Source organism: Protopterus annectens, chromosome 3.part1 (genome assembly GCF_019279795.1).
Source record: "Protopterus annectens isolate FY-2018-M chromosome 3.part1, PAN1.0, whole genome shotgun sequence".
Lineage (NCBI taxonomy): Eukaryota > Metazoa > Chordata > Ceratodontiformes > Protopteridae > Protopterus > Protopterus annectens.
The window spans coordinates 1,235,139,336-1,235,162,981 of record NC_056732.1 but is presented as its reverse complement, the minus strand read 5'-3'; the positions used below and the strand labels follow the sequence as shown (position 1 = coordinate 1,235,162,981).

At 40.9% G+C, this 23,646-nt stretch overlaps 1 protein-coding gene across 1 annotated transcript in view; it reads right to left on the bottom strand.

Moving 5' to 3' along the window:
• CPT1A (carnitine palmitoyltransferase 1A) overlaps window positions 1-23,646 on the bottom strand; it is an 849,468-nt gene that overhangs the window by 94,770 nt on the left and 731,052 nt on the right. Inside the window, exon 15 of the mRNA XM_044067299.1 lies at window positions 16,803-16,937. Coding sequence (XP_043923234.1) covers window positions 16,803-16,937 — 135 coding nt within the window. The remainder of the gene's footprint in view (window positions 1-16,802; window positions 16,938-23,646) is intronic.

Here is a 23,646-nt window from a genome sequence, read left to right as displayed (position 1 = left end):
CTGCTGAAATGTATATATGTTAACAGAGGATGCTGGAATGGAAGGGCTTAGCTCATTCCAACTTACCATAAAAAATAGCTTGAAATTAAATGACTTGGTTTAGGTTATAAAGATTTTATCTCACAGGCCTGAATGAGGCCAGAGATACAATGCCTGGTCTGTGATCCTGCTCTTTTTGTCCTTACTGGTGAACTAACTGCTACCCTGGGGTACCAGAGAATGGCTGGTTAGTCTCTACAATAAGGATGAAAGAAATGGAATTGTTTTACAATCTCTAGATGCCTTTGCAAAATTCTAGGTGTGTACTGTGACACATCTGTGCTAGATTCTGGTTTAGCTTCTAGTCAGGGGGTAGTGTGGCAACCACAGAATCAGGTGACCAGATGTGATGTCATTCTATTGTCAGCACTAAAACTGTATTTAGATATTACTGAGAGATGTGATAGTGGCACTCAGCACTCTATCTTGGACCTGACAACAACATACTCAGCCACTTCATCTTGCCTTATTTTAGTAAGCAAGCAGGGAATTGTAATTCTTGAGTCAGTTAGGAAAATAGTGAGATTAGCAAAAAGTATTGTTTTACTGTATCTGTTGAGAGTCTTTCCATCTGTGTTATTGTTCATATTTCCTGTGACTTGAAACTCTGGTGTTTACTGTAAACAGATATTCAGTATTTTCATGTTTTCTACTTTATTTATTATTAAATATATTTATACATTTTATTGGGGCTGGTCTTTTAGAAAATAGTTCAAACTTGGAGAGTAGTTGCACTTATTTGGTGACACTGTAGGCTTCATGCTCCTGAAAGTCTTGTCGCTTAGCTAACACTACCATTTTTATAAGTATTCATTTTACTAAGAGTAACTGGGTACCCTGGTAAGAGCCTTAAAGTAGCTGGCTAGTAGCAGTGAATCTAACTTATAATCTGGGAACAGGGGGCATATCTGGTAAATCTGTGCTAACTTTTTTCAGGTGTGTGTGTGTGTGTGTGTGTGTGTGTGTGTGTGTGTGTGTGTGTGTGTGTGTGTGTGTGTGTGTGTGTGTGTGTGTGTGTGTGTGTGTGTGTGTGTGTGTGTGTGTGTGTGTGTGTGTGTCAGTTACTTGGAACAGGGACACACAGCACTGGTTTCTTCAGAGAGAAAGGTGGCGTCTTATTTGAGGCCTAGAAAGGAAATCCCAGCCCCAGGATGGATGTTGCTCCCTGCGTGCTCTTAAAGGAAACTGTGCTTGGTGCAGACAGCTGAAACTGAAAATACTGTGTGTATCCATTTTTGTTCTAAGTGAACATTCCCCACCAGTGCAAGTGGTGATTACTGAGGCTCCTTGATTACTGGCCCAGAGGAGGGATGGCTGAAAACAGTATGAAGGGTAACAAGTGGTCCCCGGTTTTACCATCTACATTTATTAGCATGGATTTCAGTGTTTTATTAAACCATTCTACTAATTCAACAGTCTGTTGATGGTAAACTGATATCTTGACCTATTTAAAGTACTATCATATGTGATGCAACACCCTCGACATAAAGGGAGGGCCTTGGTCAGTAAGTATCTCCTAAAGGATACCCACTGTGGAATACCAACTGTGGAAAATAACTAAGTGCTAAGACCAAATTACCACCGTAACAGCTACAAACAAATGCAATATGAGGGTCATGCTGCTCAACACTAGAAGTCCAAATCTCAAAATGTACTTGCTCGAAACACACCTTAAAATGGAGAATATCGACATTTGTGCTGTAACAGAGACCTGGTTCAAGGCAGCAGAAAGCATCCCTGCACTACCTGGCTATAACTCATTCCACACTTCTCAGCCCCAGAACTTGGACTGAAGCTCCAAAGGCGGTGATGTTTCCATATTCATAAAGGATGCGCACACCTCTAGACTGGTAAACCAACATAATGCATCTGAGATTCAGCTAACATTGGGTAAGACACCGATTCAGGTCATAGCCTGCTACAGGTCTCCAACCATGTCCCAGGACTCAAACTCCACATTCCTAAGCACCTTGGACAACATTAGGGTCCAACCTAACACACTCATACTGGGCAACTTCAAAAATACTCATGTACCAATACACTTCCCTCACATTTACTGGAATTGATTAATACTAATGCCCTAGACCAGCTCATTCTTACTCCCACTAGAGGTAGCAACATCCTCGACCTGGTCATTACTAACATGGGCAACTGCTGATCTACACCAATAATCAACTCCTCCCTGGTTAGATCCGACCACAAACGAATCACCTTGGAAATCCACCCCCCCCCCCCCCCGCAAAGGTAACCACCATGAAAAACTTCTCCAAAGCTAACTTTGGGCTCCTAAAAACAGAGGTAGCTAACTTCACAGCACCCATGCAAATGGAGAATAGTTGCATGACCACCGAATCATATACCAATGCACTGTGCAAACATGTACACAAATGCATAGATCTCACCATACCCAGTAGAACCAAGATGCTCTCCTTTAAAAAAAGGAAGCCAATCTGGTGGTCCTCTGCCATAAATAAACTCTACAACAGAAGGAGGAAACTGATGTGAAATAAGGTAAAGTCCCAAAACTGGAAAAACTCCCTTATCAGCCTCAACAAAAAGTTGAGATCCCTAATCAAATCCTCTAAAGCTAGCTATGAAAACAGAATTGCAGCAGATAACAAAGACATCCACAATGCCTTCTATAGTTATGTAAAGAATCTCCACAGCAATACCCAGATTTGCTCTGAGCTACTGCACAATGGTACCTCCTATACCGACCCAATAGATATTGCCAATATACTGGCCCACAGATTCAGTGCCTCAGGCTTTGTCCCTACCAAATGGCCCACTGCTACAGTCATCCCTCTCCACAAAGGAGGAATAACTACAGACCCAGGGAACTATCGCCCCATTAGCCTGACGAATCTGATATGCAAAGCTAGGGAATGCATCATCATGGACCTAAAGAACAAGGGTATACAGACTCTCCAAACTCTGGATCCCACAAAGTTTGGTTTTATGAAGGGTAGATCATGCCTGCTCAACTTAGTCGACTTCTTTGAGTCAGTCACCAGAGCTGTGGATGAAGGCAAGGTGGTTTATACAGTCTACCTTGATCTGGCCAAGGCCCTTGATACCATTCCCCACTCAGGAATCATAGAAAAACTCACTAAGCTAAACGTCAACCCCTATATCACTAGGTGGGTTGCAAACTGGCTCACAGACAGAACCCACAGTGTGAAAGTAAGCTGACTCCAAGTCAGATTGCAGACCAGTCATGAGTGGAGTCCCACAGGGTTGCTCCTGGGTCCTCACCTGTTTGATATCTACTTCTCTGAAGTCCAGGTCAACACGAATGGACTCTGGCTGACAAAGTTCACAGACGATTGCAAGTTGTGAGCCATTATTAACTCCCTAAGTGATGTTTACATCCTACAGAAAGGCCTCACTGAGACCAACGACTGGTGTCAGAACCATGGCCTTAAGCTCAATGCCAAAAAATGTGTCATCCCCCTTGGGAAAAACCTGGTTCCCTTGAATTACCACATTGATGGTAGTCCACTGAACACAGAAGGCATTATAAGAGATCTGGAAACACAGGTTGACAGCAACCTCTCTTTTTATCACCACATTGCCACTGTGGTCAGAAAGTCCTTCTATGTGGCACATCTCATTACTAAGGGTTTTGTACCCAGGAAGAAAGAGGTCATTGTCTTCCTCTACTCTTCCCTCATTAGGCCAATCGAGTACAATGCCCCATTTGGCATGTACCTCACTAGACACCTGTAACAACTGGAGAGGCCACAAAAGTACCTCACAAAGAGAATCCTAGGCCTTAAACACTTGTCCTATAAGGACAGACTCAAAAAAACTAACTATTCTCTGTCTCATATCGCCTACTTAGAGGCAATCTCTGCTGGACTTACAAAGCTATGTCTCACCCAGTTAGATACCAAACAGAAGAGGACCCCGGGACTGAACCCTGTGGAACTCCACTCGTGACAGGTCATCAGTCTGACTTGGAGTCAGCTACTTTCACACTGTGGGTTCTGTGAGCCAGTCTGCAACCCACCTAGTGATACAGGGGTTGATGCCTAGCTTAGTGAGTTTTTCTATGATTCCTGAGTGGGGAATGGTGTCAAAGGCCATGGCCAGATCAAGGTAGGCTGTATGAATTACCTTGCCTTCATCCACAGCTCTGGTGACTGATTCAAACATGTCAGCCAGGTTGAGCAGGCATGATCTACCCTTCACAAAACCAAAGTGTGTGGGGTCCAGAGTTTGGAGATTCCCTATATCCTTTTTGTTGAGGCTGATATTCTTATTTTGCATAATGGAGGAGGAGAGTGTCTTGGTTCTACTGGGTATGGCGAGATCCATGCATTTGTGTAAATGTTCGTAAAGTGCATTTGTGTATGATTCAGCGGTCATGCAATTATTCTCCATTTGCATGGGTGCTGTGAAGTTATGCACCTCTGTTTTTAGGAGCTGAAAGTTAGGTTTGGAGAAGTTTTTCATGGTGGCTACCTTTGCGAGGGGGCTGGATTTCCAAGGTGATTAGTCTGTGGTCGGATCTAACCAGGGAGAAGTTGACTACTGGTGTAGAGCAATGGTCGCTCATGTTAGTAATGACCAGGTCAAGGATGTTTCTACCTTTAGTGGGAGTAAGAATGAGTTGGTCGAGGGCTTTGGAATTAATGAATTCCAGGAAACGTTGGGCAATTGTATTGGTACATGAGTAGCTTTCCCAGTTAATGGAGGGGTAGTTGAAGTCACCCAGTATGAGAGTGTTAAGTTGGACCCTAATATTCTCCAGGGTACTTAGAAATGTGGAGTGAGAGTCTTGGGAAATGGTTGGGGACCTATAGCAGGTGACAACTTGAATCCCTGTCTTACCCAATATTAGCTGCACCATTGTTTTGATTTGCTGCACTTGAATGTTCCAACTTTAGAAGAAATGCCTGTGTATCTTTTCCTGTACATTGCTATTGTAGATGGTGAGTGAATATTTCTGATTAAGGTTTTGTTTTCTGGCCTTGGTATAGCCTTGGTCAGAGCTGAAAAAGTGTCCATTCTTAATAAGATTATCCACCTAGTTAACACAAAAATAAACAAGTAAGCTTGTTTTTGCTAGGAGGGGGAATCTTAATTAATGACAATTTCATAGAAATCAAAAAGCTGTAGAAAAAAGAATTGCAAAAGGCTTATAATCAGATTCAGGAAAAGGGCATAGAAAAAAATAAGTAATAATAATAATAATAATAATGAAGGCCAAACTCAAACATCAGGAAATAAAATAGAAAATAATGAATTCCGGGTGACAGAAGCAAGCAAAATTAGTGGAGATGCTGAATGAGGTAAGGCGTCAGTAGAAGGTGAGGACCCCTGTGGGGGAATTAATGTGTTGGACCACATCCTCAGCAAACAGAAAAAGGTCAAGTAGACACTGGATAATATTAATTATATAACACCATGCAGCGGGGGCTTGTCATCCTTAAAGCTAGAGTGGGGGAGGCAAACAGATTAAAAACAAGAACAAGCATACTGGACTTTAGGAGGGAGGCCCTTGGATGACAGTGCAGTGTACCAGGCAGCTGATCTAATGACAAGCTGCAAAGGTCCTTTTGTATAAAAGGGAACATAAAGAATGTCATTGGAATAAAAAACAACGTTTCTTCTTCAAAAGGAATTGAGAATGAGTAACTTCTGTCATCTACTCTCATACAAAAAGCTAAGGGTTATTCTGCTCTCTTTTTCATATTGTCGCTTTTGGGCCTCTCTCTGGTTCGGTGAATACCTTCATTTACTTCATTGACTTCTGGTCCTATCTTTGTCTTGCCTAACAGAAATGCTGAACTTTGCAATGCATATACCCACAATTCTGTGTGTCCCTGCTATGCCTCCTCTCTTACAGTGACATTCCGTTGCTGTTCTGATGTTTTCTGGTATGACCACATTTACCTTGCAAGCATCTCTGACTGCTGTGTAAATACTTGAGGTACCAACATATTTATTCCCTGTGCTTTGTCTCTTTTCACTATTCTGAGGTGAATTTTCTCTCTCTTCCTTCTCTTGCCACTACTTACTTGTCCGGCTTTGCCCATTCCTTTACTTCCCTCTTTTCCAAACTGATTCCATGCCTTCTCATTCATTTTACGTTGTTGAACAAAGGTGATGGATGTCTTTAGTGCTTCTGCTTGCTTCCTGTCTTCCACATACCTCTTCCTACAGGTCTTTAATAGTTTAATTTCTGGTGGTCCTTAGGTGCCTTGAACAGATTTTTAAAGCACTTGTTATGCCAGCTGCTTATCCTATTCAAGTCTTTTCCAGCTGATTCTTTACTTGTTCCCCCACCCCCAAGCCCACTCCCTGCATATTCCTCCCTTCTCTCACCCTCTTACATTTTGCCATCTTCTAAAATAGCTACCTGTGCTTCCTCCTTTAGTCAAATGTGCTGCCTCTTTATCATACATCCCTACTTTCACTCAGTTAATAGTCTCATTCATTAGCTGACAGCCTTCCATTCTCCTTTTATAAAAATCCCTACAGTTCCTCAGCCTTTGCCTTCTCCTACCTTCTGTTTCTTTTGTTTCATGCTTTCTTATGTGACAGATCAAAATCACAGTATTATACAACATGTAAGGGTAAACCATAAGTACAGATCTGTCATCAATACCACTTAGGTTAACATACTTTATATTGTACTAGCCTAAGAAATGGCACAGTAACTGACAAAATATTTAACTACAGCCTTCAGTGGATGTACTACATCGTCAAGGCAGGCAGTAATTTTCAACCACATAACTAGGTTAGATGACCACAAAATATCACTTGACTTTAGTGGCAGGATAATGCAACTTTTCACAAATGTTAAGTGCGCCTGTGAAGATATACAAGGAACAAAAGGATCACCAAATATTGTGATAGTGATCAGAAAGGGGCAACAGTTGTTGTTGCAGAAAGAATGGTAATGTAGTGTACTCAGCAGGTCGCATGGCCAAGTTTTTCTTCTTCTGCATGTATTATAAAACAGCTTTGTGTTATTCGCAGTGTAAAAAGTACATAGTCACATGACACACAGTGAAAATCAGATGCATTATTAAAAAGACAAACACACACAAATACAAAATGCAGACATATGCTAAAACAAAGCCAATATTTTATAGTATTTGTAAAGAGAAACAGTGGGATACAGTAGAAATTACAAAAAAAAAAAAAAAAAAACAGAATATGATTATATCTGGTAAACAGTGAGTTAAATATGGACGGTCTCATTGTGTATTATCTTCCAACCTCAATGATTCCCTAGAACCCTCACACACGTTACACAAATCATACCATGTTCTCCACATCTTAAGTATTATTCTGTCTTGAATTATTTAAGCAGGATCAGACAGTAATAGATAATAAAATAACACACCATACAGTTTTAGTCATTTACTTATACATAAACATTTATTTAGGAAATGCTTCAATGGATGCTCAGATTTCTACCAGACCTACTTTATGATATCACATGGTTGTGTGGTGGAAGTCCTCCTAAATATAATAATGATTGGACTGTACTGACCTCTCCATTTCCATCAATAAAGGTAGACACTTTTGTTCTAATGATGTGCTTTGCATCCTTACAATAAGGAAAAGCAATGTGATAAGTATCTGCAAACTATCAGAATCAATGGAAACCTCTTCAATTTGTGCAAATGCAGAAGGGACAAACATTATTGATGCCCTAAATTTGTTTTTGTTCTTTTCATCATTTTAATGTACTCTGTTTTTCTCTACTCACATTGAACACATCAGTCAGAGGTTTAAAACTGCCACATCATAATTTATAATTTCTGGAGAAGTATATCTCTATAGCATTGTCGTCTCACAGCAAGGGGTTCTCCCATTCGATTCTCAGCTGGAGCGCCTTCTGTGCGGAGTCTGCATGTCTTCCCCACGGTCGATTGACGTTAAAGACATGCAGGTAGGTGCGAGCCTTCTTTGAAGGTTGGGCATCGGGCTGGCAACTCGGCACCGTAAAAATTCACTGCCAATCATGAGCAGACTAGAGTTCCACTGTGACGACCCCTAACCGGGAAAAGCCGAAGGACTTTTTTTTTACATTTCTATTTCAAAAATATCTTTATAACAATTAAAACACTGCAACATAACTTTCCACTGCTAAGTCATTATACATTTAGTGTTAAAAAGTGTGTTTGTTTACGCAGGTATGCTGCCCTTCAAGTTGAGTGTTTATTCTGACAGCACTAACTTAATCCCACCCATATATACCCTTAATGCACCAGCACAAAACTTTTTTTTTTTTTACAAAAGTAATGGGAGATAACATTGTGTCCTTTGACATTTCCTGCTCTAAGTACACTATCCTGCAAGCTTTCTATTTAAAACACAAGTGGGATTCTAAGATGGCTGCCATCCTATAGGCACTGTTTCTGCTAGCTCTTGGGTGATCTCTAAAAACCAATCCGTCAGGTATAGAGCTCAGTTATTTATAAGAAATATCACATTACTTCAATTACTCCAAACTTCTTATAACACCCCACCACAGGAAAAAGCACTTCTATTTCAAAACAGATAAGGATTAATAGGGACTGGGCTTATAATACCTTTCTCCTATCCATTCTGACATAAGAGGAAAAAGAAAAATTCTAAAAATGCCTAATGATGCTGAAAATATGGACACTCAAACTACTAAAACTAAATTTTCAGCTGTGGCATCGCCTGAAAAAGAAATCATATCTAAAAGACATAGAACTGGGAAGCAGCCGGACCAGAGTAAACCAGCAAGCAAAACTAAAGCAGAACAATATACAAACCCGGATGACTTTAAACTGGCTCAGCAAACAATACTACCATACAAAACATCTCTGATCAACTTAAAACAATTGGTGACTCCATAAATCAAATTGCTACAAGAATGGAAAAAACTGAAGCAAGAATTCTGGACAATGAGATCAAACTGGATCATCTGCAAAAAGAGTCAGAATATAATTCAAAAACTATATATGAAATGTAGCAAAAGTTAACTGATCTTGAAGCAAGGACCAGAAGGAATAACATTATAACGAGAATTTCTGGACAGATAGATCAATCTAATCTTGTAACTACTCTTCACCAGATCTTTGCAATATTCCTTAAAAATCCATCTGAGGTCAAACAAATAATTACAGAAAGAGCACATAAAACAATCCATTTCTCACAATCTACTGATAAACCCAGGCTGGTGTATGTCAAGCTTCTACACTATCAGGATGCCTATAAAATACTTTCCTCAACCAAAAAAAAAAAAAAACATCAACTGGAATGGCAATAAAATATATTCCTCTCAGGATCTCCCTCTGCCAATTGGTCAGGAAAGACAAAAGTTATCACCCTTTTGTGCTTACTTGATCCAAAAGAAAATACATTTTCAAATGTGTTATCCAAACGCCCTATCCTTTCAGTACAACAATTCAAAATGTACAGTTCAAATAGTCAAGGAAGCAAGGAATGCCTTTAAGGAGCTTCCCACTGAAAAAAAACACCAAAAGATGAAAACAGACTAATCCTGCACTGAATACACACCTTGTTTCTTCTGATCCTGTTGCCAGGCCTGGGAGTGAAGTACGGCATGGTTCCAGCTACAGATATGTTTTTTTCCTCCACTGATGGGTCCTAAAGCTATTAAAATCGAGTTTCCATATGAAACCAACAAGTTACATTTTGTTCCACACTGTATTACCACCACCCGTGCACTGTTCTAGCATCATGATGATGATTAACTTCCTGGTTCTCTGTTCCTCACTTTCTTAAAGGGGGAACCCCCCCCTTTTTTTTTAATGCTGCCTTTTACATTGTTCTGTTCATAGAGTATGAGATTTAGTCTGAAAAACTGAAGCTCTTCTTGTTGCTTTACAGTTATTCAGGTGACTGTTCATTCTCAGAACGGCTGGACACATTAGATATATTAATATTTTCTAATATCAGAAAAGTTCTTTAGCCTTAAAGCATAAACAGCTTTAACTGAAGAATGCATTCATTTTTTATTTTCAGTATAAAATTTAATCTTAAGTATCTTAAGTATGCACTGCTTATACTGCAAGAAAGGAGAAGGTAAATTGCCCTACTTAATTTTGTGTAATGACTATAGTGATTAAATGCAATATACAGCTCAAAATAATTTTTGTTACAAAATTAATCATAACTGCATGTTTTACTGAAATGGACAGTCGTTATACATAAAAGAGAAAATAGATGCTATAACAGAATTGAGTTCATGTTGGTACAGCTTTCTGTTAAACAGGATCACACTATTATGAAATTCTCATAATGTTTGAGTGACCCTACAGAGTGGGAGCTTATAAAAATTATATAATGAGAATGGACTAGGTCACCAGTTTCAAGCTGAAAGTCTGCTGCATTCTCCAGAATAAACTACTGTATCTATACTGTTTTCTGAATACAGTTAAAATACAAGACTTTCTCTGTTCATGTTGGTTAAACAAGGTCACTTACTAAGTTTGAAAGTAATCCTTCTGTCTTATAGTTTTGCACGACAATTAAGTAATTCAAAGGTCTAGTACAGGTTTCTATGGGTTAGTCTACTAGATGTTGTTTATGTACGATATATTTCTATTAATTTTCTGGGACTGTAAAGTGCACATCTCACCTATAAGGGTTGCCTTCTACAAGTTTTAGAGTTTGACATGTGGGGAGCTAATATAGTTACCATCGTATAGTCACCTATTCTGGTAACTTTTCCTTCTCAGAATGGCAAGGAATAATAGTTATACCAATATCTTTATAGGCATATGTTCTGGTTTTCTACATTCCTTATATCTATTTGAGTGAAATCTTCAACATTTTTTGACTCATAGCTGTTTTTTTAAGAAGCACCTGTTTATTCTGGCAAAGAGTTTGGAACTTAACCAGGAAGTACACCTCATGAAGAAGCCGCCCTAATTGGTGATACTGTTAACTTTTGGAAACGTTTTCAATCATTGTTTCCATACTCATATTTTTATGCTGTTTCAGGATTGTGTCTTTGTTACCTCCATTTTGCTTTTCCTGTGTTTATTAATGCATACATACATAGCTTGACTGTGCTCCTCAGCTGACCCATCCTATTTTACCAGTAAATGTAAGAACATGGGAGCCCAAGGTAGTATATTTTAGTAAGGCTATGTTGGCCAGTTGTAAGGTTTTTTTTACAGCCCTGGATCACTGCTTAATTTTGATTTTCTGACATAGCCCACATATCGCTCTCTTTTTGTCTCGTGGATCACTGCTTAACTTTGATTTTCTGACATAGCCCACGTATCTCTCTCTTTTTGTCTCATGCTTGCCCCCATGTATCTCTCTCTTTTTGTCTCATGCTTGCCCCCACGTATCTCTCTCTTTTTGTCTCGTGCTTGCCCCCACGTATCTCTCTCTTTTTGTCTCGTGCTTGCCCCCACATATCTCTCTCTGTCTCGTGCTTGCCCCCACGTATCTCTCTCTTTTTGTCTCGTGCTTGCCTCTGATGACACCTTGCTCCTGATATGCTTATCTGATTGGTTTTAGCTCTTGAAATGTGGAGTCTTTTTGTGGGAAGTAGATCAGAGTTGCCTGCACTAGAGATGTTGTTATATTATTTTCTTTGTTTAAAACCTTAACTTACGATTATTTTGAAATTTCTCTACTTTTTTAAAAGGGACAATTGAAGAATACAATGTGTTATAGTTTAATGTATGTGATTTTATGTACTATTGATGTTAAATGTCAATAGCTATATTTTCTTTTTAAGTGAAGGGCTATCCTTTGCAAATTACTTCAACTCCCATAATGATTTGTCTACTATTAGGCCTACCTCGTATAACTGGAAAAGCTATGGGTGCATTAATTATTAAAAAGGACTCCTCCTCCCTTACCCTGGGGTCTTTCACTTGTTAATTTCCAACCTTGCTTGCTCTCTTCTTTTCAAATGTATGCACCTAAGACATCATCTGTTATCCTCTATTTTTCAGCCCTATCCCAAATACACCTTTAATAACCTCCTGCTGGGAGCTAGGATTGCAGTGGTATAAGGGAAGATAAGCTACTCTTATCTTCGCCAAGCACTGCTTTTACTATATGATTTTCTGATTTAAATGCAAGTTATATCAGAGACGATATACTGATAGTTATATGCACTATTCTCTCATGCCTGTCTCTGTTTATTATGCTAGTTAACTCTTTCTGGTTAGGTAGTTATGTGAATAGGCACAGAGCTTGTGGGGGAAGAGATGATTGCTTTTTGCCCTTAAGCCTAGCTAATTATCCTGCTCTGTTTCAACCAAAGTTGGTACACTTAAGCTTCTACCCCGTGGTTGGTTTCTCCCTATGAAAATTAAATATGTGGGTTATTGACTCGTGGAACGTAAAGGGGCTAATTTCAAATAAAAACAGAAAATTATTTTTTCATCTAGCCTTTAATTCCAAAGGAGAAATAATATTGCTACAAGAGACCCATATGCTCCTTGACCAATGGAAGACGAACATGGGAAAAAATGGATAAAACTAATTACTGCTGCCGACAATAAAACTAATAGTGCTGGGGTAGCAATTATTATTAAAAAAAACTTTTCAAGGAAACATCCTACACCATGATACAGACTTAAAAGGAAGATAGTGTTATCTGTCAATTAGTTGCCCATTCCTAGACAAACCAGTACTGATCTTAAATATGTACGCCCCTTGCAACAAGATTTTTTTTATGTCACTATACAGGATACTATCCCTATTTCTGAACTCCTATTACATTACAGGTGTGGACTGGAATTCTGTTCAGGATCCCTTGTCCGACAGAACAATCATAACTAGTATGTATAATGTATATCCTACTTCAACAATTTCAGAATTAAAAAATGACTTGAATCTACTTGACCCATACACTTTCCAGTCTATAAGCTCACCCAGAAATAAATATACATATTACTCCCCCTGTCATAAAGTCTGGTTTAGGTTGGATTTCCTCCTAATATCAGGGTTATTTCTTAACTGTAATATTGCCTTTCATACTGAACTTAGAATGTTCTCTGACCATTCAAGAACCACCCTCTTCTTGGACAGGCTCAAAAATATTACTAGGGGGACCAGGCGATATATCTAGACCCTAAACTCAAATCTTCTACCTAAAGGTGAAATAGTTAAAGATATCAAGCTCATTTTACATGACCTTCTATCCACGTATACTGCTTCTCAAATCCCTTTCAATTTTCAATGGGCCTGCACAAAAGCAATGATTAGAGGCTTTTTTTTTATTAGTAAATAAGAAATTAGATAGTGCTAAAGAAACCTCAAACAAAAATATAATCTCTCAACTGGAAGCTAATCTTCAGTCTACATACAATCAAGAAACTGAAAAACAATTAATACTCCTTCAGAAAAAAACTATATTTACTTAAAACTAATCAATTATCTTTTTGTGAAATCTGAACATTAGCCAATTATGCAGAGTGATCTGAAATGCCTTCCAAATTATTGGCTAGGATGACTAATCAAAGAACTCCTTTCTCCTATAATAACCAAATTAGAACACCAAGGCAAAACATACTCTTCCAACCATGACATTGTTTTCCTATTTTAAAGATTTATACTCTCAAATGTATAATAACCAATACCCATATCTGGAAGATGAGGAGCTGAATACATTCTTAGATGAAATTAATTTTCTGAAACTTTCTCAAGCTCAACAAGACTCCTTATCCTCACTCATCACTCAACAAGAGATCATTATGGCTATAAACAGCCTTAAAAACTTAACACAGCTCCAGGGCCTGACAGATTCATCGCGGAATTATACAAAACTTTTAGCTTGAAAGTCTCTAAAAATCTTACTACATCTTTTTAACTATATAAAGGATAATAAAATTACAGACCCACATCTAAATGCTTCTAAAACTATATTTATTTTCAAAGAAAATGCTGACCCTAAAAACCCATGGAGCTACAGACCCACATCTTTAATTAATTTTGATATAAAAACCCCGGCTACAATTATGCCTAACAGATTAAAACCAATCATCCCCTATTTCTTGTTGCCCAACCAATCTGGAGTCATTCAACACAGACTTGTGATAATATGCTCTCTCTTGATGCCTTGATGTCCCTTTCAAGCCAAAGTAGAAATCCAATATATGTCCTTGCAGCTGATGCTTCTTAAAGCTTTCAATAGGTTAAATTTCTGACTATCGACTATGCCCCACTTTGGTATACCTCCAAATTTTATCCAACTCATTGAAATTCTATACTCCAATGTACACGTTTTTACAGATTAATAAGATGAGCTCCTCTAGGGTTGATATTAAAAAATGGAACTAGACAAATCTGCCCAATGTCTCCTTATTTAACTTATATATTGAACCTCTGCTTTTACTTGTATCACAGAAAACTTTCCACAACATCCCTATCCTTCATAACACCAAGATTACCATGTATGCATTTGCTGATGTCTTAAACATATACTTTACTACCCTCCTCAGATTGCAAGAAAATCCTGTCTATTGATTCTTTCTCTGGATCTGCTGACTATAAGCTTAACCGGAGAAATCCTCAATCTTTCCCATCAATCATGCACACCAGTTATCATTTTTCGTTTTCCATTGGAAATTAAGTTAAATCACTCCTTGAAATACTTGGGAATCTATTTCCATTAAGATATTAAAATGTTTTATCAAAACGATATTTGAAACTCTAAAATGTTTTATCAAAACGATATTTGAAACTCTGGTCCACTATATAACAAGATCTTCTTAGACTGAATAAACTTAAAATGTTCCTTTTATCAAAAATGGCCATTATCAAAATGAATGTTCCTGCAAGACTGCTATATGTTTTCAATGCCTCTAACTTTGTAGTCTACAATATATTTTTAAAACACTTAAGTCTTCCTTAACTAAACTCATGTGGTTACCAAAGTCAGTCAGTATTGTTAACATAAAATGAGTCTATCCTAAAGAGAAAGGAGGTCTTGGACTGCCTGACTTCAAACTCTACTGTGACATAATTAACAACAGTAGATTAGTCACAATTGCTGAATATAACACAAGCAATAAGACCTGGGATCCTACCTGGGTGAATCTATTATATAACTACATTAAAACCTATGATACTAACCATAAAGCTACTCTATTTCTTAATGAGCAACATTTGGGAAATATTAAACTACGTACCTCTATAAAGAGCAAAATAATCACTGCATAAAAACTCTTCAACACACTCACGCTAACCAGTGCCTTCAATGCTTTACAACCCCTCCATCTTAACCCAGACCATAAACTCAATAACGGAATGCTCAACCTAAATGATTACCCCCTCTTAAAGGAGAATATTGTACTGGATATCTATCAATATAGGAAGCAGTCACTTAATGAGATGAGGTTGGAGTTAAACCTCCCCAAAAAATTACACCATTATCTTAAGACAACTTAGATAGCTTTGTGTTAAATTTTGGACTGACATTGATCCTGCTCCTGATGAAATAAATACATGCAATACATTATGGTCCTCATGCTTAACCCATCAATCTCGCCAACTCAAATTACCCACTCCATTCAAACAACGTCAACATTTATTCCCTTTAAAAAGCTATATTATACCCATCTAATGATTTTGAACAATGATTAATAAATTTGACTTATTCTATTTCCCATTCTTCCAGTACTGCAATAACCAAAAAGCCAACATCTTTCATATTTTCTGGAGTTGTAAATGTACCTATAAGTTATGGTGTTTGCTTAGAGTTCGACTACAAAAAATGGGATACAAGAAAGCTTCCCTTTCCTGGAAATTTACTATGCTGCACATTCCTCCTTTAGGATTAACGAAATTACAAAACCATAGTTTAATTGCGGTTTCTGCTCTAATTAAACTCTATATCACCCTAAATTGGAAAGACAAAGCTGTAATGACATGGAAAGAGTTCACACAAATGGCTATAGAATACTTATTAGCCCATAAGTATCGACTGGACTGTCAGAAACGCCACCCACAATTTACTAAATACTGAGACACCTTGTTTGATACATTTTCATAATGTTTCCTAATTTCTGTGAAGACCTTGGGGTTGGGCTTTAGGGTTTTTTTTTTCCTCTTGCTATATCATGATGGCAGACCTTTATTATACCTACTTCTTTTCTATCTGGCCTTACAAGTCTATCAGATTCCTCCCCTTTCAATTTTTCATTTTATCACACAAAGTTAAATATCATGCTTAACAATATATGGGCAGTTAGCATGCTTGTACATAGTTTATTTCTTAACCGTTTGTTACATTCTATTTGTTATAATCATATATTGTTTAATATTTCACCTTCATGAATGCTTCAGTGCTATGGTTATGTAATTTCCAATGCATTTGTTAAAATTGTCAATAAAGATTTTTGAAAAAAAAAAAAATAAGAATTATTTTAACAATCCAGTACAAAAAAAGACACGGGACCCGACTTGTTCTCAGTGTAAGTGACTTACTCCGCTGTATCACACTGCAGTAAAATCACTTACACAAAGTATGTCTTTTAGAATCTGACCCCTGGTGTAAGCATGTTTACACACTACAGTGGGAGCAAGTCTTTCAGAATCAGGACAGAGTTACACTCAGAACAATTCTTTTGGAATCTGTCCTACAATCTCAACCTTAGCTATAAAAGCTGAGCATTTGTACGAAGCAGAGTAGTACAAACAGGTATAATGTTACTTTTTCAAGTGTTACAGAACACTGTATTTATTTAGATACATTCTATTTATTTAATACTGCACCACAAACCTCAGCATATAAAGAAAGGTATTGGTTTGTTTAAAAGGTTTATTTTGCTTACCGTCTTGTCTGGGTTCATCATAGCCAACACAAAATTGCATGATTCCATGGTACAAGATCGTACTGTCTCAGTTCTTCCTTCTCTGAAGAGACGTGTCATTGAGGCTTCATATGTCAAACAAAATTTACCTTTATCCTGAACATAAGAAAGGAACAATAAATCAGCCTGTCCAAATATAGTCTAAAAACACTTCTTAGATACTGAGTTTACTGCAGTCTAGAAAATCCAAGTGCAAGCATGATGCTCATATGATAACATAAGCATGGATAATAGTCTCTTATACTAAAGAGTCAAAAGAAAACAAGTTAAACTATTTTCTCATACTGTTATGCTGTACAAGTAGGTATACATCATTTTAATGACTGCACATTCCAGCATTCCTTCTAAAATGTAAGTTATGAAAGACCCTCAAATTACAGAAAAGGAAGACTGAATGCTTACCAACATACTGTTTCAGTCAGTAAATCATTCAGGACACAATATTGTCACTGTGGAAGCACTCCATAATTATTTAAAAGTGCATTGCAATTGTAAGCAATAAGTTATGCGCCAAATTTTTTATGTAATTAACAGTTTGCCAAACTCTTAATTTAATTAACATTTTGGCAGAAAACTGCATTACAATTATTTAACAAATAGCAGCTCTCTCTTCGTTTCACATTTTCTTTTGGGTGGTCACTGAGGCTTCTGTTACTAAAGCTTAGCTGCTTTCTATTCTGGTCACCAAAATGCATCATCAAAATTATTTGAATATCCCCATTGAGAGAATGTGACAGCAGATTTCCTGTCTGCAGTTTCCATAAATTGCAGGTCTTTTTAAATTTTATTTGAAACACTGGAAGAAAGAGTTTAGTTTCATAATACATTAGTGATTGCAAACAAAAAATGCGATCAGGAAAACAGCAAGTCTCTCTCTTAGCATACTATCACTCCTTCAAACTTGATCATTTGGAAAATATCATGCTGGTTGCTATTAAGTGAGAGTAGAATGGTGGATTACCTGATACAACAGGATTCCACAGACTTTGGGCCTGATTCCAAAAGAATTGCTCTCAGAGCAAGTGACCACTTACACAGAGAAAGTCATTCGAAATCTGGTCCCTGGTGTAATCCTGTTTACAGATAAGCCTTACACCAAAGTAAGTCACCGGAACTGACAGCAAGTCTTTCAGAATTGGGGCAGACTTACACTGAGAGCAGCTCTTTTGGAATCTGTCCCCTTATCTTTAGACACGAACTCTGTTCAAAGACTCTACTTTAAAAGATCTTAGTCACTACACTTTGAAATGGTCTTTCCTGCTATAGCCAAGTGCATTACATTTTATTAGCTTTAAATATTTAATATACTTCCAAAAAAAATAACTTTAATGTTGTACATTACTTAAATCTTTAACATGTTATTACAATATTACTTGTTCTTTTGTGCATAAATAATGTCCAACATTGTGAGGTTTGTAAGATTATGTATGTCTTCATGCTTTGAATTTATGATGCATTTTTAATGTTTGCATGTCTGCCACTGTGACTGGAATAGGGTTTTGCAGTCAGGTCCCCCTACTGTTTATAAAAAAATAAATAAGGTAAAAGGCTAATTATGTTTTATAGCAGCTAATAAATTAGAAGTTATGTACTCACCATAACGTTCCATCTGAGTAGGTAGTTCATTTGTCTGCAACCTGTGGGTTACGGATCCGATATTGGATCCGAGCCGGCAACTTGTTTCAAGCTAATGGATCTGAGCTCCTAGCCCCTCCCTTCACCCATAATCCCCTGCTAACCCTCCATGACCTCAGATCGAGTTTGCCTCTCCATATATATCCAGGAAAGGATACCTAAAAAAAACCTAATAGATCCAAGAAGGTCAGGGGGAAGGAGGGGGGGATGGTTGCAGACAAATGAACTACCTACTCAGATGGAACGTTATGGTGAGTACATAACTTCTAAATCTGAAGTAGGAATGTTCATTTGTCAGCAACCTGTGGGACAGAGTCGCCAGCTACCTGCACCTTGGGTGGCCATCATGGAAGGATATTACGAAGCACCGCAGAGCCAAAGGATGCTCTCCCTCTAGAAAGCAGGTCTAGCTTGTAGTGGTTGATAAAGGTATGAGATGAAGCCCAAGTGGCTGCAGAACAAATATCATCCAAAGGAACTCTAGACTTCAAAGCCGCAGAAGTAGAAATGGAGCGAGTGGAATGAACACGAACTCCTTCTGGTGCGGGTCTAACTGAGGCTTGATAAGCTAGCAGGATATGGGAAATCCAGCGAGATAAAGATACTTTAGAGATAACTTTCCCCAAGTTAAATTTGGCAAAGGAAACGAACAGCTGGTCAGATTGTCTATGGCCAGCCGTCCTATGGGTATAAAAACAAAGCTGCCTATGGACATCCAATGAGTGCAGCTTTTATTCACCCTTATTTTGATATTTAGGGAAGAAAACCGGTAAATTTATGGATTGGTTTATGTTGGTTTCTGATGCTATCTTGGGAAAAAAGGAGGGATTGATCCTGAGGTACACTCTATCACGGTGAAAAATCAGGTATGGAGGTTTTACAGAAAGAGCCTGAAGTTCCGACACTCTTTTCGCTGAAGTAATGGCTACAAGGAATACCGTTTTCCATGACAAGAATTTGAGGTCCACTGAAGCAGCGGGTTCAAAGGGTGGAGCAGTCAAGGCTTGAAGAATTAAAGTAAGATCCCATGGGGGTACGGCTTCTTTTACAGGAGGTGTAAGTAAAAAGGTACCCTTGAGAAAGGTTTTACACAATTTGGCTGACATCAAGGGTCCTGTATCATGTCCCACATGATAATGAGAAATGGCTGCCAATTGCACTTTGACAGTTGAACAACTAGCACCTTCTTGAAAGAGTTCAGTTAGGAAGTCTAAAATAGATGGAAGAGGAGCCGTAAAGGGATCTAGCTCTCGGCGCTCCGCCCAGATGGAAAAACGTTTCCATTTGCTGTGATATACCTTCCTGGTGGAGGGCTTATGTGCTGCCATGAGGATGGTTTTGACTGGTGAAGAGATACCAGGAGTCCTAACTAGGAGTGGAACTGGAGCAACCAAGCTGTCAGTTTCAGATTGTCCAGGTTTGGAGTTGGCAAGTCCAATGGATGGGAGATGAGATCCGGGATGGGATCTAGAATCCAAGGGTGATTCACAAGGTGAGACCACAGGTAAGGGAACCAAATTTGTCGAGGCCAGAATGGGGCAATGAGAATCATTTTGCTCCCCAACCGTGAGGCTTTCTGTAAGAGTTGTATCATCATTGGAAGAGGATAGGCATAGAGTAGACCGGGTGGCCAAGCATGCACCAGAGCATCTCTTGGAGATTCCCCTGGTGGGGGGATTAGAGCGAAGAAATTGTCGCATTTGGCGTTTGATGGAGATGCAAAAAGATCGCAGCAGGGTTGCCCCCATGTTGCGAATATCTGCTTCACTACTAGAGGATTGAGAGACCACTCGTAGGGGGTAAGAAGGGTGCGGCTGAGCTTGTCCGCTAGGATGTTGGTCCTCCCCGGAATGTGCGTTGCAATCAGAAAGCGGTTGGTGGAGATCGTCCATTCCCACACTCTCATGGCTTTGCGGCAAAGAGGATAAGATCTGGTTCCCCCATGTTTGTTGATATACCAGACCACTGACATGTTGTCCGAGTGAATTGCAATCGTTCCTGCGGGGAGGAAGCTCTGAAGTGCTTGCAACGCTAACAGCACCGCTCTCATCTCCAGAACGCTGATATGCAGGGAGGGCTCTGTATCGTTCCACGTGCCTTGGACTGTCCTGCCTGAGTAATGCCCCCTCCACCCGAGGCGGGAACCGTCCGTGGTCACCGTGGCGATGGGGGGAGAGGTGCAGAAGGGACGGCCCGTATGGAAGTTTGATGCTTGGAGCCACCATAGTAACGCCCTTCTGCAAGCCTTGCTGATAGCAATGGGATGGTGGAGAGGGAGGGATAGGAAGGACCATTGCACTAACAGAGTCCATTGCAGGACTCGCATGTTCAAACGGGCGCATGGAAGGAGTGTAATCACTGCTGCCATGGAGCTTAGTGCCCTCAGGATCAATTCCGCTGGTGAAGCCTTTGAATGAAGGATAGCCCACACATGAAGTTGAAGATTTCTGATTCTCTCCGCAGTTAGGAAGGCTCGCAAATCTCTGGTGTTTATTCTGGCACCTATAAATTCTATGATCTGTGTTGGAGCCAGTCAGTAGGGATTTGCCGACATTGATAGTAATGCCTAGTTGTGGGGCTAGATGGAGAAAGAAGTCTCTGGCTGAGCAAAGTAGATGCCTTGTTGGTGCGGTCAGGAGCCAGTCGTCCAGGTACGGGAAGACCTGAATTCCCTGGAGTCTCAGGTGGGCCGCAATCACTGCTAACACTCTGGTGAACACCTGGGGGGCTGTGGTGAGGCCAAAGGGAAGGACCCTGAACTGGTAGTGACTGGCTCCCAGCCGGAAGCGAAGGAACCTCCTGGATCGTTTGTCCATTAAGATGTGGTAATACGCATCCTTGAGGTCTATAGAGCACATCCAATCGTTCTCCCTCAGAAGGGGGAGGATAGACTGAAGAGTGACCATTCGGAATTTTTCCTTGGTTACTGACAGGTTCAAGGGGAAAGGTCTAGGATGGGTTTCAGATCCCCCGTCTTTTTTGGCACAAAAAAGAACCTGGAGTAGAACCCTAATCCGAGCTGGTCTTGGGGGACAGGCTGGATGGCTCTTTTTCTTAGCAGCTGCTGTATTTCTGCGGCTGCGGCCTCCCTGTGATCGGGTGGTACATCGGGGAGGTTCTTGGATTGGGGGAGATGGAGGTATTTTGTACCCTCTGGATATGATGCGAAGCACCCAGCGGTCTGTTGTGATGGACTCCCATGCCGCTAGATGCTTCGAAAAATGCCCCCCGACTGCCTCCAGGTTCTCTGGACCTGAAATTTCTCGGAGCCCCTCTGCCCCTAGGGTGACGTCCTCCCTGTCCACCTCTGCCACGGTAGGACTGGTTGTCCAGAGCTGGTTGGGAATGTTGTGATTTTCGGAACCACATCTTCTTCTGACCCTTTTGGTTCCTTGAAAAGGACCGCTGGGGAGCAGAGAAGCGGACTCCGACGGCAGACAACGTCTTCCCGTCCTTCTCGCTCTGGACAAGCGTCTCGTGAACTGTTTTGCCAAAAAAGGGCAGAACCATCAAAGGGGCGTTCGTAAAGGATGCTTTAAAGGGCTCCGTAAAGTCGCAATGACGGAGCCAGGCCTGACGTCTCATGACTAGGCCTGCTCCACTGGCCCTAGTGGCTCCCTCTGTGGCGTGGGACAATAGCCGCATAGAGGTGTTTGAAATAGATCTCAGAGTGGCCATTCGGGTGGAGTACAATTGTTTATCCTCCTCCGACATGGACTCAGGGGGGGATGCAGCGTATTCTTTGATAAGATCCCACTGCATCCTGATGACATGTGCCATATAGTTCAGAGACCTTACTGAGAAAGTCGCTGAACTAAAGACTCGCTTCCCTAAGTGATCCATCAAACGGGACTCTTTGCTCGGTGGATGGACTGAGGGACTCTCCTGAGCCAATTTCCTCTTTGTGGCTGCTGCCGTCAACATGGCATCTACAGGGGGGGCCCTTACTCCAATGAGACCGGTCTGAGGGGGGGGGCTAAGAATCCTATCCGGTCGTTTGGGTATTGGCTCCACGGTGTCCGGATCCTTCCATGCCCTGGTAGTAATAAGGTCCACCAGGGGATCGGCTGGAGGGGACACCCAGGAGGTAGACAGGCCTGCCTCGAATGCCTCCAGAAACACGGACTCGTCAGAGGAAGACTTGGGGGCAGACCACCCACCTCTGATTCTTAGCATCTCCATGATGTCTCCAAAGGAGACATCCTCAGGGGGTGATCTTGGGGAGCCTTCCCCTTCCTCCAAGTCTGTGTCCTCGGTTAAGGATTCAGGGGAGTCCACGTGCCTCCTTTTGCACTTATGCTTGCGGGGAGCTTCCTTGGGGGGACTGTCCGAGGAGGCCTCGCCAGCAACATCTTGTTCCAATGGAACTATCTGTGACATCGAAGCAGGCTGTCCCTTTGGCCGGGTGATGGAAGCCTGGCCCAGTAGAGAGGGAGTGCAGGGAGGAGTCGATGCAAGGACCGAGGGTCCGGATGCTCTCAACAGAGCCCTCTCCACAACATTGAATGTCGGGAGAGCCACTCTCCAATGGATCGGAAAGTCGGCTCCCACTCAGATCCGATGAAGGGATTGGAGCCGGCGCCGAGACCGTCGGATCCGAGGGACCAGTGTGCTCCAACCTGGACGGAGCCGAAGGCACACTGAATCTCCCGGATCCAAAGCTCGGACCACGGCTCCGAGAGGTCGGATCCGACAGACTCGAGGGTAGGGTCGGATCCAAAGTACCAAGTACTGTCGGCGCCGACCCACCCCCGGCTCCAAGGCTGCTCGGCTCCGAGCACTCCGAACCCAGGTAGCGGGTCGGAGAAGGAGCAATTGGGTGGAAAAAAGGTGTCGAGCTCCCCCCCTGAGGGGGGGGGGGGGGCAAGAGCACTCCCATCTGCAGCTGGGCCTGGATGAACCTTCGCATCATCCGGTCCAAGTCTGCATCAGATAAACTGAATGTGGATCTCGAAGAGGCCACCGAGGCAGGCCTGGAATGCCGCCTTGATGACCTCGACGGAGATCGGGTCTCCTCCTCCTCGGGCACCGGGGAGAAAGAAGGGGATCAGAGCCGAGGAGGAGGGGACCTAGAAGCAATGGAGGGAGAAGCCCGCTTAGCTGGCGGGGCCGAAATGGAGGTCTCGGCCCGCCGCTTGTGGTGCTTCTCCCTCCTGACCTCCCTGTCCTC